The sequence below is a fragment of the Lissotriton vulgaris genome, chromosome 4_1, assembly GCF_964263255.1.
Source record: "Lissotriton vulgaris chromosome 4_1, aLisVul1.2, whole genome shotgun sequence".
In the NCBI taxonomy this organism is placed as follows: Eukaryota; Metazoa; Chordata; class Amphibia; order Caudata; family Salamandridae; genus Lissotriton; species Lissotriton vulgaris.
In genome coordinates, this window is record NC_141691.1 from 583,766,743 (window position 1) to 583,785,699 (window position 18,957).

An 18,957-nucleotide genomic window follows, 5' to 3' on the forward strand; every position below is an offset into this window, starting at 1 on the left:
AGAGTGTCTCGGTCCTTAAGCCTGTCGAGCCATTCGAGAAGGCGAGCCTCTCTTTCCTTTACAGTCTTCTTTGGGAAGGCTCTACACACCCTACACTTGTCAGAGACGTGGTCAGGGTACAGGCAATACAAGCACAGATCGTGCTTATCCTCCGCTTGAATCCGCTTCTTGCCGCAGGAGGAACAGGCCCTGAGAAGGGCTTTCTTTTGCGAGTCTGCCATGGATGAAGCCTTTTTATTGGATTCCGACATGGGAGACGGCAGTCGAAGATAGGAGAATTATTCCTTTGAACAAAGGGATTTTCCAGAGAAGTTTGAAACTTCGAAGCAATAAACCTGAAGAGCTCAGGTTGGAGACTCCCTAGCACAACGTGCGGTAGAAAATCTGAGGGACGGAGGCTCCTCCCGGGAAGGTTCTAGAGGGAGGTCGGAGCTGATTGGCTAACGATGAGAGTTCGGTCCTTTTTACATAAGGACGTGGAAAGGCCCCAAAGGGGAGGCCCTTCAGCCTATGTTCTCTATGTATGTCCTTAGGACATTACTTTTTTATGTACCGGAGGCTCCCGTCTCGGCGACGGGGAATGATTCAGGCATGTGAATCTATGAAAGACACCCAAATACTGGATAATTAAACTGGAAACAGTGCACAGGGTGGGAAGACCTAATCAAGGAGGTAAGCCCTGACCTTGCGACATCTTGGCTAAACTATACTCGTTCAAAACAAAAGAAGCCATCCAACAAGCCGCCAGGAAAAAGAACACAGTGGAGTTCCAGGGATTCATATGTGACCTGTACCAGGATAATGCACCAGCGACTCTCATGCACAGGCACCAATTAAGACCCATCACAGAAAAACTGAGACATGACAACATTAAATATGGATGTACTTATCCCTTCAGCTTGGATTTTGAATTCAGCAATAAAGTATGCCACATAACGGATATCAAGGAAGCAAACATCCTTCTGTGGCTCCCGATGCTTGCAAACGATACAACCTGGATAGTCGAGATCAACGCAGAAACTCTCCTCCAGGCACAAAAAATAGCAATGCCTGGCACACACATCGACCTCCCAGACCACAGAAGAAACGAGGGCTATCAGAAACTTCCTGAAAGTGAAGGACTCATAAGACTCTCACAGGAAATGGGGTTGCTTCCTTAAGATGCAGAGAAGACTGGGCAGAAGAGCGGACACTAGACAGACATAAAGACTAGAGGCAACTCAGCCTCTACAACCACTCCGCAACCTAGTCATAACAAATCCGACCCCTACACACATCAAATGCCCACGCACACACCTAAGAACAGTGTCAATAAGATAGACAAAGGCGAAACAATTGTATCTTCTCAACGTGAACATGTACAGATATTTTGGCGCGGACATTGGGCGAATTTGCTCCCGATGCATAACCTTTACCATAATGATGAACTAGTTGGGGATACTTTGTCCTATGGTGAAGTATTATACAGTTAGAGCTTTACTTTCCTTCTTTGATTTTGTTTCGGGATTTTAATTTCAGAGGCCTGGGTGACAAGGGACACAGGGTAGAACACATTTGGGTGACATATGGGCAAGGGAGGCATGAGACATCAGACTACTGGCGGGCTCAGAGAGGGAGGAGGAGATGGAAACGAGAGACACAAAAGGGTGGATCACAAGTGGGCATGCAGGTACACTTCACTATAATGGTACTCACCGCAAACTCATGGAACGTTAGGGGCATGAATGCCCCCTCCAAACACCAGAAGATCAGGAAATACCTCACTGACCAACACTATGATATAGTGACACTCCAGGAGACACCTTAAAAGAGCGGAAGACCACGGATTAAAACATAAGGCGTACTCGCTAATATATAAATACTCCACAAAACATAATGGAGTGGGTCTCCTATTCCACTCTTCCCTCACATTCTATCCCGAAGATTACAAAACGGACAAGGAAGGGAGGGTAATTATGGTATGGGGTCGGATCCAAGGGAAACAATGCACAACAGCATCAGTATATGCTCCTAATACTAACCAGGCAACATTAAAATACATTAGCCCTACTGGAGGGATTCGAAGTGGGAGAGATAATCATGATGGGGGACTTCAACCTCACCTGGCACTCAGGGTCCGACAGCACACATCCAAGCAAATCACCCACGGGGAACTTTCTGAAACAAGTGAAACACGCCATCCAGGAAATGGGCCTAAAGTACACATGGAGAGACGCACACCCTGATTCGAGCCCAGGGTCCTCGGCGGGGGAGGAACAGGCACGAGTGGCTTCACCCGGACTGGGAGGACTTAGCACAGTGGAAGGTCCCCGAGGCATAAGAGGTTAGGAGGAGTCTTAATATAGAGCATAAGATGACCCGTCAGTACACTACACACGTGAGTAGTATCTTTGCAAACCTTGTTACCTACACAACAGCGCCAGCGGCAGGGGTGGGGGGATGGGAGTTGATGGTTATTGTGAGAGACCAATAAGGGTGCATTGCTTAGGAATTAAGAACCGCATCCAGGTGCGACCAGGGGTTAATTGAAGGGCTGGGCACTATAGCATCAGATTTGACTGAGGATTATATGCTTTGTTACTTGCTGCATAAAAGTCAAGTCTTAGTTTAATTCGGAATGGGGAATGCTTTCTATTTGCATAGGCCCTTTTTTGTCTTGTTTGTGTTTCAAAAGATTTATATAAAAAAATGAATTAAAAAAAGGGGGAGACGCACACCCGGAAGACAAAGATTACACCTTCTTCTCCTACATTCACTGCACTTACTACAGACTCGACTACATCTTCATGCGTCAAGCCTCAAATAAATACGTCAGAGATGCCACCATTCACTCCATCATCATATCTGATCACGCACCGGTGTCAATCTCCCTGAAGTGGCATTGCCCCATATCGACATTCAGAAGATGGTTCTTTCCAGTGCACTAGCTCAGGATAAAACACTGCGAGACGCACTTAGAACAACCATCGGAGAATTCTTCCAATTAAACGACCCCCAATACATATCATGGGTAAACACATGGGACACGTTTAAAGGCAGTGATGAGGGGCCAATGCATAACACGGATGGCTGCCCTCAACAAACAGAGCGGAGGAAAAGATGAACTTAGGAGAACTGAAAGTTTTAGAACACACCCACAAGGGTAACCCCACACTGACACTACAGAGAAAGGTGACAGCCCTAAAAGGAAAACTGCAGACTATCTACTCTAATAGAGCGAACTGACACTGCTAAGGTTTAAACAGACCTCGTACGCAGAGGGCAACAAGGTGGGATCCCACGTAGCCCAATAGCTACGGTTCAAGAGAGAGAAGGAATATATTGGGGACATACAAGGCCCAGCCGGGATCACATCACGGGACGATTCGGGGAAAGCGCGCGCATTCAGGGACTTTTCCAATACACCATACACAGAAGACCAACCCAACCTACAAGCACAAGCAGATTACCTTAAAGCGGTAGAACTCCCACAAGCCACCCCATCCCAGAACGAACAACTAGGCGAGCCCATAACAGAGGAGGTAGTGCAACTGGCGCTTGCAGGACTAAAATTGCACAAATCACCAGGTCCAGATGGACTAACAGCACAATTTTATAAAACATTCAGTACAGAACTGATCCCCCAGCTGACCTCTCTGTTTAACCACATTGCGAATACCCAGCAGGTGACACAATCTATGCGTGAGGAACTTATTGCAATGATCCCTAAAACTGGGAAAGATCCACAACAATACGGCTCTTATCGACCCATAGACCTCCTCAATACTGGCCACCCGCTAAGAGGACCTAATGCCTGGACTGAACAACCTGGATCAGTCCGGCTTCATAAAGGGTAGACATACACATGACAATGTCCGCTGAGTAATACATCTCATAGAAATGACTACTAAAAAGCAAGTCCCTCCAATCCTGCTAGGCCTAGATGCCAAAAAGGCGTTTGACAGAGTAGACTGGCAGTTTCTCTTTCAAGCTCTTCAGAGGTTTGGCTTCAGTGAAGCCTTCATAAGTATGATAAAGGCCCACTTTGCAGCCCCAAGCGCCAGAATTCTTGTCAACGGGACAAGTTTGGACCCTTTTCTGCTGAGGAGGGGGGAGGAGGCAGGGCTGTCCCCGCTCCTCTTCACCCTTAGCATCGAACCCCTAGCGACAAAAATCAGAGATCATCGGACGATCAGGGGAATTGATTTTGGCCCAGATGAGCACAAGACTTCCTTGTTTGTCAATGATATCTTACTAACACAGAACCACATCACTGTCTCACAGCACTCCAGGCGAAGCTGAAAAGCTGCGAGGAGGTGGCTGGGCTACGCATTAACCTCCCCAAATCCATCCTCATCAACTTGACCATAACAGAAACAAGGATGAGTGCACTAATGGCCACAACCCCATTCCAATGGCCCAAGAAGGAATTAACTTATCCCGGCATAAAACATACTCTTAAAATGTTGGCACTCTTTGCAGCTTATTACCCCCCACTCTTACACCAGCTACAAGCAGACCTTAAGCGATGGGCGCTATTATATTTATCATGGATTGGCAGAATATGCCATCAAATGGTGGTTCTCCCGAAACGTTTGCACTTATTCCAGAGTCTGCCCATTGACCTAGAGAGATTACCTACAGGGAGTCCACACTCCCCTTAAGAAATTTATATGGCAAAATAAAAGACCGAGGCTCCCATTCAACCGATTACAGAAGCCATCAAACAAGGGAGGGATGGCGTTGCCAGACCTGATTCTCTATTACAGAGTGACACAAGTCCGGTTCACGGTGAAGTGGTCCCAAAGGGAGTCAGATTAACACTGGCTACACATGTTTCAGGCAATTAAGGGAAGGGTGATTTGGGATGTCCTCAGGGAACCGAAGTTGGACCGTCCTGCCAATGCTTACTTAAGCAAACCTACTAGGACAACCTTGAAAATTGGGACACAGTACTGAAACAGACCGACTGGACAATGTTCCCCTCGCCATTCACCCCCATACACCACAATCCAGAATTTCCTCAGGCACTACAGTCGGGGCCCTTCTACGCATGGAAAGAGGGGGTGTGCCTTAATTTAGCTGACATCTTTCATAACTGGGATATACTGACCTTCGAAAATTGCCAAAGAGGGTTTAATCTCCCACACTCAGAATACTTCCACTACATCCAAATGCGAAACTGGGTCCTACAACCTGCCATCAGAGAAGGAGCCACAAGGGAACTCACTGCGCTAGAACGCTATGTTAAGGGGGCAGGGGCAGTAAAAAGGGCTATTTCTTTCTTCTACTCGTTGCTGCTAAACACCATACCATCCAGGCGCCCACGACACCCTGAAATCTGGGAGCGCACCCTAGGCCACGATATTACAGAGACACAATGGAAGGGCCTATGGAGAGACATTAGAGGACAAAATCACTCTCTAGAGCAACGAGACGCACACTACAAGATACTCTATGACTGGTACCTATACACCACTAAACTAAAAAAAGATATTCCTGAACACATCAGACCTCTGTTTGGGGGGTTGTGGCCTACTGGTGGACTTTTGCCATATATGGCGGGGTTGCCCGACAATCCGGCCTTTATGGACAGAAATCCTAGCTGAAATAAAAGATTCTGGGATAGCCGATCCCAGACTCTCCAGATTTTGCACTCCTAGGCCTCCGAGACCCCTCCCTGAAATATCAAACGATGACCGATCAAGCCATAATGTGGCTCTGCTTGGGGTCAGCCAAGAAGACCATAGCCGCCGCAAGGAAAAAGGAAGAGGCACCAGCCCTCACACAATGCCATGCATGTTTATGGAAAGCACTCACTATGGAACGCATGAGCGATATTTTCAGGGATGAATTAAAACATTTTAAATAAGCCTGGGGCCCGCTGGTCAGCTACTTATCAAAAGGGATCTTGTTAACCACCTGCCCCTCAAGAGTCAGGGCACTGCATTTTTTCCAATTCTGAGTGACACCACCATTTCTGCTAGAGCCCATTCCACTGCTATAATTACAAAGCAAAGTCACCCAGGTCCTTAACTAGGCCTTACCACTGTAAGGTCTGATTTTTCTTTTCATTTCCTTTCTTATCTTCTTTTGTATCCTAACTGTGGATCTCTCTCTGAACCATCTCTCTCTTGGTATACATTAGGGGACGATACCACGACAATTGTTCAGGGAGGACTTAGCCTCACGATATATGAGAGACACTAGGAGGGTGGGGAGGGCTTATTTATGGGTAATAGATGGAAACAAACCAGATTTCATGTTTAAATCTGCACTATGTAATAGCTTCACAATGGCTATAAGCTAAGACAATGATTGAATGTATTACTATGTATGATGTGTACGAATCGAAAATGACCATAAAAATAAGTTTGACCAAAAAAAAGGGAGTTCATCTTTACATTGCATATATCCGCCACACAGCAGCTTTTGTTTCGTTTTACGTGGGGGGCCCGGCCGGAGCCGACAGAGAAGTCGGCGGAGTTGGAGAAGCAGGTGAGCGGTGCTCATCTCCCCCTGTAATTTGCCCCAATACTGTGAGGGGGGGGGGGGGGGGGAGTACTTGGTTGCTGGGGAATGAGGGGGTGACAGTAAGGTAGACAGTGAGGAAGGAGGCGGACCGCATTACAGGGAGTGACGCAGGGTGGCAGACATCGACCTAGGACGAAGAATGTGGTGATTGGTGCTGGGGGACTCTGCCTTTATATGTGAAGTGGCTGATGGTAAGATCTTAATGCCGGAGCGAGGCGCTCCTCAACAGTTGAAGCTGAAGGGTGTCAGATACTGAGAAACCTACTCCCCAGACCAGTGTGGGAGACGTAAGGGAACCAGACTTGATAATAGGCAGTGGTCTGGGTGGCAGCCAGGAGGGGTCTGCTCCTAACTGCATGCTGGCATAGTCCGGGGGATGGGGGGGGGGGGGGGGGGGGGGGTGGATAGGTGGAGGGGCAGGTACAGCCTTGAAGTCCTGCAATACAATGGAGGACGAGTGCTCCATCTGAGAAGGGTGAATCAGTAACCCCGTCCAATATGGATTCTAAGATTGATAATGGAGGGTAATAAAGCTATAACTGAAAAACTTGATGGAGTGGCGACTGCTGTGATGCTCTTACGACAGGATAGGGACAAAATATGGAACCGGGTTTCAGATCTGCACAATAGAGCAGATAACGTTGAGGAACTACTGGGAACTCATACTTGCCAGTTAGAAGATCAGTAACGGCGTTTTCGACAACACGCAACAAAGCTGGCAGATTTGGAAGACCGCTTGAGACGCAATAATGTGCATATTTTAGGATTACCAGAGGGTACGGAGACCGCGCCTGTGGAACATTTTTCTGGAGACCTGCCTCCCCAAAGTATTGCCGGGACTGAACGTGGAGGAGACCCTACATGTGGACAGAGTACATTGGAAACCCTGGAGGAAGGCCTAAGCCTGGTGCACCCCCATGCATGCTGACTGTACGGTTGTTACGTTCTAGAGATAAAGTAGGGGTGCTGGCAGCGGCCCAAGCACAGGGAGACATGGAATATAATGGTAATAAGATTTATTTCTACCAAGACTTTGGTATAGCTACTCAGTCCAAGCGTAAATCATTTGTAGAATTCAAGCGGAAGCTCAGGGAGAGGGGGTGGAATTATGCATTATTCTCTACTGCACAACTGCAAATTGATTTGCATGGACAGCAAAATCTTTTCGATCAAGCGGAGGGTGCTATGCATTTTCTTGAGTCATTGATCAACAGCACAGTTCTAAATGCTATTCCTGATGCATTATTGTTCATAATGGGGATGGTGTGCCGACTTTTATATTTTAGGAACTGAGGGGGGTGTACTGCAGATGACTGAGAACAGTGAGTCGGTAAGGTCAGGGATGCTATAGATATGCAGGTTATTCTTGGCATGTGTGCCACTTATGACGTTGATGTACCTGGGGGACCCCACTCCAGGGGTCCTGGGGATTGTCACATTGTAACAGGGATGTATGTTTGTGTTGGTTTAGGGGGGGGGGAGGAAGGCACTACCCATCCCATATCAGTTTCCGGGTTCGAGTGTTCAAGTAGCGAAACCACGCTCCAGGGCTGGGAGGTTCACAAAATAATAAATTACCCTAGTGAGGATTCCTATTTTGGTCTGCGCTATGCAGGCCATAACGGGCATCTGTAGTATGCACCAAAAGTCCACACTGGCCCCAAGGCCCTACAGTACTTTACCCAAGATTGCACTCTTAGATGTCCGCAGAATGTAGTATTGTTAGTGGGTGCCCATATTGGCACTCCGAATGTTACTCTGCGTATCAGCATGGGTGATGACAGAGTCGATGAACGTTATGCAACACACATTGCAATGGCACACTGGCGACTCTGTACTCGCACGTAGTGCCCACTGATAATGAGACAAGTAATTGTAAATAATAACACATGCAGTTTATTTTTCTCTTGTTTTAGCCTCATGTTTCTATCTTTGAAACTCCAATAAAGATACTAAATAAAAATGAGAAAAACAACAATCTCTTCATGAATCTCTCCTGTAGTCCCTTTTGTCCCATAGTCCAGGGGCAGGGCTTCGCACAGTAGTCCTGTCAAACTAGAGTACTGAGGGTCTAGGGTCAGTCAAAGAAATAACCTATCTTTTTTCTCTCCAATCCTCATATTTAAGCTGAATTCCACCACATTCAAGAACCACTAAGAAAAACATAACACCTTGACTACAATTTAATTGGATGTTTCCAAAGTGCCTTTAGCGGCCAGTCAGATGGTAGTGATCCTTTGGAACCGTGTCCCACTACACTGTTTGCCAGTCAGTTGTACTGCCTGTTGAGAACAGCAGTGAATGGGGGATAAAAACAGTGTTGGATGAAGGGATGATCAAGTTAAAATGCAAGGCCAAGGAAGGAAAAATACAGGAAAGGAGTTATCTACAAAAGACAACTGAACACTGCCCAGATCAGTTTAGAAAGTGGGGTCCTCACAGACATTTTACCAGCCACAGTTAACTACAGAATACACACATTAAATAGATAATAAAAAATGTAGGTGTGTTTTTGTGTTATGTTCTATATAACAGTTACAAAGAGTTATTGAGGAAATGTAAGTGTGTTATAGATAGAGATGCAGAGATAGATAGTAATGCAGAGAGATACTTACTATGGCATGTGGGACATCTTTTCCCACCATGAGAAAATCTGCTTAATGTCATATCGAAGTCTGTGATAACCTGAAAAAATAACAAAAGCAAATAAAATGATATTGTGCAATACAGCTATCATATAGAGCATTTAAAGATTGTTAATTTTGTGATATGCCTCACTCAAATATTTTCTTGTTGGTTCGGAATTCATTGTTTACGAAAACCCAAGATGTGAGGGCTCTAAACACCAGGAAACATTTCCCCTTCGCCTATACACATTTTTATTTACTGAGGAGCAATATCATTTAGATATAAAATCTACTGGGATTATGAGGTTGGCTGGTAGTGGCAAGTGGCTGGTCAATTAAGAAAAATTGTGACTGCCATTTCCTCAATCAGTGTTTTCCCTATAACAGTTGGGTGGGTTGTAAGTCCATACATTCAGATATTTCAGGAGGATGGAGTAGCTCGAAATGGTCATCATGTGACTAGAGGTCAAAGGAAAGTGGTGCAGACATCTATGCAGAGTGATAAAGCGATTGCTAAGCAACCCACTGACACCTTTGTAGGAGCAAGTTCTCAAATCTGTATTTAGGGCCAGAAGCCTCTTAACAGAACAGAGCCTGGAAAGATGCTGTATAGGCCCTTCAAGACCGGACATGGGTCCTCGAGTAGGATATTGCTCGAATATGCTAAATGATGGTGAGCTAAAGAGTCAGGAATTGCAATGTGGGCATTTTACTCCTCTTTCTACAATCCAGTTTGCAGTGCTCTGGCACCATTCTGGGTCTTGATCACAATTTAGAAAGCATTTCAATACATAAAGCGCTGTCTGGGTGGGGAAAGAAGAAGATTATAGGGCATCATCAAGGGCTTGGGGAGGCAGGAGAGGATGGGGAAGGTACCGTACGCAGGGCACAGAGATGGCGCAGGAGGCTTGCACTTAAGAAGGGGTATCATGAGCCAGTTGCGGTCAACATGGTAAAAGCAAAGCCTTGCTGGGACACGTGTGGCCCAGCAAGTTAGTAACTGGACAGCTGTCAAGGCTCTTGTTAGGGGACAGGGGTGTTGATGGGTTGACCGTTAAGGACAGGAGGAGCACAGAGCTGATGGGGGACTTGATGTTCCATGCCTAACTAGTTGGTGATGAGAGACACTAAGGTATTGGAAGGTCGTTTGAAAGTCTTCAATGTGGACTACAGCTCATCCTTTGTTTATCAGCAACCAGATCCTAAAAGGCTACATACAGGGTATAGAGAATTATTACCCAACATCTACGTATCAAACTATAGCAGCTATGTTGATTGAACCGATTCAGACATGCGCTAACACGACAAACAGGTTCAATATACCAACCATTTCTGGAGCTGATCTAAAACCTCGAGAATATAAGAAGGGTTTAGGGTAGTTCGTTGTACCTACTCCGTTCATTCACCCAGACAACACCTGTTGGCCCATTTTTACAGCATAGTAAATACATTACAAATCCTAATTATAGTGGTGCCCGTGCCTTTCATGGAACAGCTAATATTAAAAAGGTGTTACATTTCATTGCACTTTCAATTGTTGCTATTAACTGGTATAAATATTGTGAAGTCATAAGCAATACACTAGCTGTGAGGATTATGGTTTGCATGCCTGTACAAGTTTTCCCACTGCACGTGTGGCCATTGGCGAAGTCCTGCATTAAAGCTCTAAGTCAGAGGTCTTCAAACTGGGGGGCGGGACCCCTAGGGGTTCTTTAGTTATCCGGGATAGCACCAGACTCTTGGAAAAAGAAGCACCATGCTTATAACAGTGCTTTGATTTACGTGGGAAAAAAACGAGCGGCAGTGAGCCTCTCAGTAATGAGCCATCACTAACATGCTTTTCCATTTATATGCCCAGGAAATCCTCTGCATCGGCTCCCCTTAAAACACTGCAATGGCTACCTGTCCACAAAAGAATACTGTTCAAACTTCTAATAATCACTTTCAGAAGCTTTCATTATTTTGGCCCCTAGTATATTTGATCTAGGTTTACCCACTACGTACCCTGCATTATGCTTCGATCTCCCAACTCAAATATTTTAATACCCCCAACCTTCAAATGTATTTCCAAAGGAGGTAAATCCATTGCAGTGTTAGGCACAGAGGCATGGGACCAACTCCCTTGTAACCTCTGCTTAATTCAGACAGAAACCCTTTTTAGAAAGTCTCTAAAAACCTGGATATTCACCTCTTCGGATGCTCTATGAGGAGCTCTGATCTAACTCTTTCAATCCTGCTTCTCAGTAGCGGTTACGCTATACCCGCAAATTCAATCAAGCAATGATGCTCCTCGGAGTGACAGATGTGCTCTCTAAATACTGCCTAACATATGAGTCAAAAGGAATGGGTCTTGTACACGTTCGGCCTGGCTGTCTAAAATAGTATTTTTCGCAATCATGTATTTGATTGCATTTTTAAAAGAGTAACAGAGTTTAAGTGCTCTGTGCAATGTTTAATTAAGTCTAGACATAATAAAACATTGACAATTGAAAGAAATATTTGTGAGAATCTCTGAGGGGGTGCCCAAAGATTTTTTTGTTAATACTGGTGGTGGTGGTGGGGAGGGGGGGGAAGAGGGCATGTGGGCAGGGGGGGGGGTCGGGGGGGGGCAGGATTACTAAGTTTGAAGACCACTGATACAAGTAGTACTTTAAAAAAAATGGCAGCATTTGCACATCTAATGCCAGATTTGTGAAATGCGAGGCCCGGGAGGACCCTAAAACAGTCCGGGCTCTGCAAATCCAACATAAGTGCTGCTAATTGTTATAATAAAAATAATTTTTCGATTTTTATTCCACTACTGGGCCCCTCCGCAAGGGCCTGAGAGTCAGGGTAGGTTCACCCTGCCCATTTTTTTCCCCCCTCACAGCTCTTTGCAAAGTGTAAGGTAATAGTGGCTGCAACAGAAATGTTTCTGTGATGGTCAGCCAGATCAGACCACATGTATTAGCGAATCCAGGGCTCAATTTGTGAATCTGGAATGCCCGAAAGGAGGAAAAGCTCCCTAGTCCAAGGGATTACCTTTATTTCCTTTTTTATATGAGCCAGGACTCTTCTGCGGATTAGCGAATCGGACGAGAAAATGCAAATTAACGGTATATATATATATATATATATATATATACCGTATATATATATATCTAAAATAGTTCACAAAGGGACACAGGAATCACCGTAATTTCTGAACTACCAGCCAGCAAACGCACTACAAAGACCGGCATGCTCCTCAGGCAAGTATAAATCAAGCACCCACCTGAGGGTAATTATTGCAAGCACTAAGAAGAGCATGCGTGCGTTTTCAAAGGCGAATGACTGAGAGAAAACCCTCCCTCCCTCCTCCCTCCGAAGAAGGCCGATGTAGGCTGAAATGCAGCAGGAACAGGAAAACGGAGTGTTTAAATTGGTGAAATAAAAGGATGTTTCCCTTCCTGCAGTGTGTGCGCCTCGACTCCTTTCTGCAAGGAAAGACTTTGAATAATTTCACACGGCCTGGGTCCTGGCCGAGAGGAAAACGCACCCCCAGCAAAGCGCGCCGGCTCTGCCCACACACAGGACCATTTTGAGAAAACGGTGCAAGCCTAAGCGGGGCAGCGGCAGCCACCAGGGACCTGACCTTGGAATGGGCCCCATGTAAACTCTAAAATAGTTCACAAAGGGACATAGGAATCACCGTAATTTCTGAACTACCAGCCAGCAAACGCACTACAAAGACCGGCATGCTCCTCAGGCAAGTATAAATCAAGCACCCACCTGAGGGTAATTATTGCAAGCACTAAGAAGAGCATGCGTGCGTTTTCAAAGGCGAATGACTGAGAGAAAACCCTCCCTCCCTCCTCCCTCCGAAGAAGGCCGATGTAGGCTGAAATGCATCAGGAACAGGAAAACGGAGTGTTTAAATTGGTGAAATAAAAGGATGTTTCCCTTCCTGCAGTGTGTGCGCCTCGACTCCTTTCTGCAAGGAAAGACTTTGAATGAATTATATATATATATATATATATATATATATATATATATATATATATATATATATATATATATATATATTTTTTTTTTTTTTTCAAAAAAATGTCCTGTGCTTAGAGGACGCCACTCCGCAAAGGTTGATTCATCGAATTTTTATTTGCAAACAGGCAGCTTCCTACAGAGAATGTTCAATGACGCCCTGACGCGTTTCGAGGCAGCAGCCTCTTCCTCATAGGGCAAAGCAGTTAGTATGCCGCTGCACATTACAACCCTTTAAAAAGACTGAAAAAGCAAACATGAAGGTTAGTGCTTGGTATCAACAGCACTACAACACCCAGCATGCTGTGACAGTACCCTGTGGGAGCGGCATGCAGAAAAGGGATTAAAGGGTTGTAATGTGCAGCGGCATACTAACTGCTTTGCCCTATGAGGAAGAGGCTGCTTCCTCGAAACGCGTCAGGGCGTCATTGAACATTCTCTGTAGGAAGCTGCCTGTTTGCAAATAAAAATTCGATGAATCAACCTTTGCGGAGTGGCGTCCTCTAAGCACAGGACACTTTTTTGAAAAAAAAAAAAAAAATATATATATATATATATATATATATATATATATATATATATATTTCAAATGTATCATGCCCAACCCAAGCAACTTTGTAAATGATAATTTATTGAAAACTGCAGAATAGATTCACACCACAGCAACAGACACACAATGTTTGAGCAAAGTTCTCCATTCATGCCAAATTTGGCGTATTTCTGTTTCGCTGTATTTTCTATAGTGAAGAGCAGAAAAATCCTATGGGTACAAAATATTTAGGAACTCCCCCTTTTAGGTCTCGGCTGGAGTGGCTGCGCACATGTGCAGCTCGCTCGGCGAGATTTTATGTTTTCAGTAGCTTTCAGTAGCGGACTTTAATCCCCGCCCCTCTTTTTCATTGGCCGGCGTCAGTTTATGCTAAACGGTGGCCAGTCATTGGAAAAGAGGTTTGTCTGACGTATACTTTTCTCTTTGTCAGCCGCCCCACTTGGATGGGCTCGCCTGCTTTCCATCTTAAGTAAAAGGTTTCTTATCTTTAAGGGGCTATGTGTTTAAACACATGGGCCCATAAAGACAAGAAATCGTTACGACAGAAGGAAAGCAGGCCACATGTTATTTTTTGCATCTCGCTTTCAAAGTGAAAGTGAGATGAAAAAATAATTAATGGCTGATTGGCGAGCGTTTTTTTTGGGGTGTGTTCTTTCCTTGTTGATTATTTGCCCTGGTCCTAATTTTATAGGAAGGTGGCTAAACGCAAAAGGAATCGTTGCTAACAATCAGCCCGCTAGTAGTGGTTTTGCAGCACTACAAGAAATGCCCTGGATTTTTGTAAAATACATTTGCAAGGCACAACCTGTATACCCAGATGTTGGAGAATCCACTGTCCATTGTTTGTGCAGTCTACACACCAGTTCACAACTTGTATTTTGGTGGTTGTTGAATTTTGCACGTTAGTGTGTAAGCCCGTTATCTTCTCCAACTGGGTAAATTCACTGCTGGGCACGATTCCAAATGCTGGTGTGCTTTTGTAATCCTGTGACCTTTGTGCCCGTAAGATTATAAAGAACATTTTCATTAGGAACCCTCAATGGAAATTCGGAAGCGTATAAGTCTCCGGAGTGTTAACTCAACCACTGACAGATCTTAAAAGATGTGGTTGATTCTGAGCACCAGCTGCTCGGAATTACTAAACCAGATGGATCTCGCTCTGCCTGACCTAGAGTAAAGCATTTGGTGATTTAATGCGTCAGTTGCACAGTGTGTCCAGTTTTATTATGTCTTGATTGTGGTCGGTTTTAGGGGTTCGTTGTTGTAGAGACCTACTGTGTACAATACAATTCATTCCGACTGACTTTTCATCCGACTATCGCCTGACATTTGTAGGTGTTGCGATTAGACTCATTTGTTTGATTTTTACTAAGTGGCTTTCTTTTCCTTCTTGTGTTTGTTTCTCCCTTGGAGGGTAGATAGCTGTTGTTCAGTGGTTCTGATTGGATCATTTATTTTCTGCCACGCTTACTTTGGGAACTACATTTTTTGGGTAATTTCCTTTCTGCACTGCATGAGAACTCATGTTTTTTTTTTCTTCTTCACTAGGTGCTTTATAAGTTTTACATTTTTGCTCTACCTTTCAGCTGTGCCACCACTCTCCTCTTTTCCCTGCTTTTTGTCCTTCCCACCAGCTTATATGCCACCCCTCTCCTCTCTCCCCCCTAATTATTATTTATTTATTTATTTATTTATTGAAAACCTTTATTATACCTTCACATCTTTACACAGCATGTCGCCTACAACCCCGAAGGGCCGGCCGCTAATCTTGAGTATCACATCGGAACGACAGCCTTAAGTAAATACAGTGCACACGTTGAAAAAGTCAGTTCAGTAAGGGTCGCCGGAAGAATTAGTGAAGGACAGAAGCAAATATTTCATACAGGGTAAATGAGGTCTTCATTTTCTATTTTTACTACAAACAAAAAGAACAATCAAACATCGGGAAATCACAGTGCGATCATTGCTAACGTATATTGCTAGATAGATACGGGATTGTACCTGGAGTATGATAAAGCCTTTTTTATCCTGGAATTAACGCAGGGCGTAAAGAAATCATCGCCCCCCCCAATCCCTCCTGAAGGACCCCACCCCACAGCCAACCACCCTCACTCCAACCCTTCATCATCATCCGAGTCCATTGGGTCATCTTCTGGCAGCGGGTCGCAGATGTCGCCCCGGTAGGTGTTCCACGGGGACCAGACCTTGTTCCACTTGCCAGGACAGGCCCGGCTTAGGTATACCGCCCGTTCTGTAACCATCGTTCTGTCCATGTTTGTGCACCATTGTGATGTTGTCGGGAGGTCTGCCACCCCCCAACGCTGCGCAATGTCTCGCTTTGCTACCATCATACCCAGTGCCACCCAAAGGCGGCCATACCGGGACAAATCTGTTGGTTCCCATACATTGAGGAGGCACCGTCGTGGCTCCGGCAGTACCGAGACCTCCAGCACATGAGATACAGTGCGCAGGACCTGACGCCAGTAGTTGTGTATGCGTGGGCAATCCCAGAATGTATGGAAGAATGTGCCCTCCTCCCCGCAGCCTCGCAAACAAAAGGGGGTTTGGGTTCGGTGTATGCGGTGTAGTAGTGTTCTAGTGTAGTATGTTCTGTGGAGGACTTTGAGCTGAACTAGCCTCATCCTGGCCGATATACCCGCCTCCTTAGGGGAAGCCAGTGCCTCATTCCATTCATGCTCATCAAACGCGCCCACCTCTTGCTCCCATCTTTCCTCGAGGGGCATCAACGGATCTGGAGAGTTGTTGAGGAGCTTCCGGTATGTGAGGGAGGTTGCCTTCTCTACCATATAGTCTGTCAGGAGGCGATCCTCCAGCGGGGAGGACTCAGGAAGAGTCGACCCAGCCGGGATGGCCGAGAGTAGGGCGTGGCGGATTTGCACATATCGGTATGTCTCGTGCGGTCCCAGATCATAAATCTCTTTCAATCGGGCGAAGGTGATGACATCCCCTCGCTCCCACATGTCCCCCACCGTGGGAATTCCGATGGAATCCCATCGGGAGAACCCCTTACTGAACCGAAGATTGCCCAGAGCACGCGTGTCCCAGAGCGGAGTGAGTTTAGTTAGAGTGCCTTTCCATCCCAGTGCAGCGGTGGCTGCATGCCAAGTGGCTACGGTGAGCCTAGTGGGGCCCACAAGCGATCTGAGCTTCCTCCGATCATAAAGTGGGGCTAGTATGTTATTGGCGCCCAACTGAGCCCTGTCTGCTTGGAACGCCGGGTCGGATTGCGGTGCATGTAGCCACTGGTTAATGGGCCTGAGTTGTGCTGCCCAATAATATAAGTGCAAGTTCGGGAGTGCAATTCCGCCCTCGTACCAGCTTCTGCAGAGTTTGGCTTGGGCTATGCGCGCAGGGCGATTGCCCCATAACAATCCGGAGATCACTGCTGCAATCTTCCTGAAGTATCCCGTTGTCACCGGGAATGGAGTGTTATCCAGGATGTACAGGAAACGGGGTAGGGACTTCATTTTAAACAAAGCGGCTCTCCCCAGCATCGTTAACGGCAATCCGGCCCAGAAGCCTGCGTCCTGTTTGAGACGATCCAGTGGTGGTAAGAGGTTTAGCCTCTTGTATTCGGAAGGGTCTCTCGTGATGTGAATGCCTAAATATTTAAATGAGGAACCGGCCATCCGCAGAGGGCAGTCCGGCCCAAGTGGTGGGGGGTCTCCTGCCAGTAAATACAACTCCGACTTGTTCCAGTTGATGGTGTAGCCTGAAACTTCGCCGTGGTCGTTACAGAGATGTAAAAGGGCTGGTACGCCATGCTCAGGATCTGTTAGGTACACCAGCATGTCGTCAGCATAGAGAGATATGCGGTCCTCCCATCCCTCCCTCCATTGAATCCCCTTGAGGAGGGGGGTAGTTCTGATGCGAATAGCCAGGGGTTCTAGGGAGAGTGCAAAGAGCAGGGGGGAGAGAGGGCAGCCCTGCCGGGTGCCACGGCCAAGCGGAAACGTGCGTGATATGTGGCCATTCGCCACCACGTGTGCCACCGGTGCTGTGTAAAATAACTTTATCCACGAGATGAAGTTTGGGCCAAACCCCATGTGTGAGAGGACTTCAAAGAGGTAGGCCCACTCCACCAAGTCAAAAGCCATCTTCGCATCCAAAGCCAGTATAGCAGCACTATCGCCAATACAATCCGCCCTTGCCAGCACCCCGTGTACCCTTCTAAGATTGAGCGCGGTGTTTCTGTGGGGCATGAATCCTGACTGGTCCGGGTGGATAAGGTCAGACAGGTGTGGCATTAGGCGGTTAGCCAGGAGTTTTGCCAAGATTTTACTTTCCGCGTTTAGCAGAGAGATAGGGCGGTAGGATGAGCACTCCTCTGGGGGTTTACCAGGCTTAGGGATAGCCACAATAGTGGCCGTCCGTTGGTCCAGCGGGAGCATCCCTTTTTCTCGACATTCCACATACATTTTAAGTAAGTGCGGGCAAAGAGCGTCAGTGCGTGCCTGGAACCACTCAACCGGAATGCCATTTGGCCCAAGTGCCTTGCCGGGTCGGAGGGCCCCAATGGCCGTTCGAAGTTCATCGATGGTAAACGGTGCCTCTAGCTCGGCTACGGCCTCCGGCTGCAGCGACGGGATATCTATATTGCTTAATGCACATTGGGCCGCAATCAAGGTCACTTCTCGTTCGGGGGTGTACACTTTTTCAAAGTGGGACGCCAACGCCTCCACCACTCGATCGGGGTCGGTTAGCATCTTGCCATCGCCATCCTTCACCTGCTGAATCCCCCTGGAGCTACCCCCTCTTCTATCGAGCCAGGCCAGCATCTTCCCTGCCTTGTCCCCCACATCGTATACCCGGTTCTGTGTGTCAGTTATATGTCCCTGTGTCGTGAGGCGTGCGTGGTCTGCGTACAGTTGCTGGTGAAGTGTGAGGGTGTGTGCCGTATCAACCGTGGGGTCGGCTTCGTGGGTATTAGTGGCTTCGCGCAGACGGAGCTCGAGGGCAGAGTGTTCAGCTGTCTGTTCCTTTCTGTGTGTTGCTATAGAGCCTATCGCCTGTCCCCGCAGCACTGTTTTATAGGCCTCCCAGAGAATCTCAGCAGAGGCCGCAGTTGGCTCATTTTCCGTGAAGTAGTGCTCCGTGGTCTTTTGAAGGGCCTTCCTGATCTTCGGGACTTTAAGGTAGGAGGCATGGATGGGGTATATGCGGCGACGGGACCGTGTCCGTGAGGTAACAGTGAGAGTCAGTGGTGAGTGGTCGGAGATGCCTCGAGGGTGTATATCTACCTCA

The 18,957-nt window shown here is 46.7% G+C and overlaps 1 protein-coding gene across 5 annotated transcripts in view; it reads right to left on the minus strand.

Annotated features, from left to right (window-relative positions):
- The window catches only part of NT5C3A (5'-nucleotidase, cytosolic IIIA), a 459,065-nt gene that overhangs the window by 179,346 nt on the left and 260,762 nt on the right, over positions 1–18,957 (minus strand). For all 5 annotated transcript variants that reach the window (XM_086964804.1, XM_086964808.1, XM_086964806.1 and 2 more), the window contains one exon: positions 9,129–9,198. In XM_086964804.1, coding sequence (XP_086820930.1) covers positions 9,129–9,198 — 70 coding nt within the window. The remainder of the gene's footprint in view (positions 1–9,128; positions 9,199–18,957) is intronic.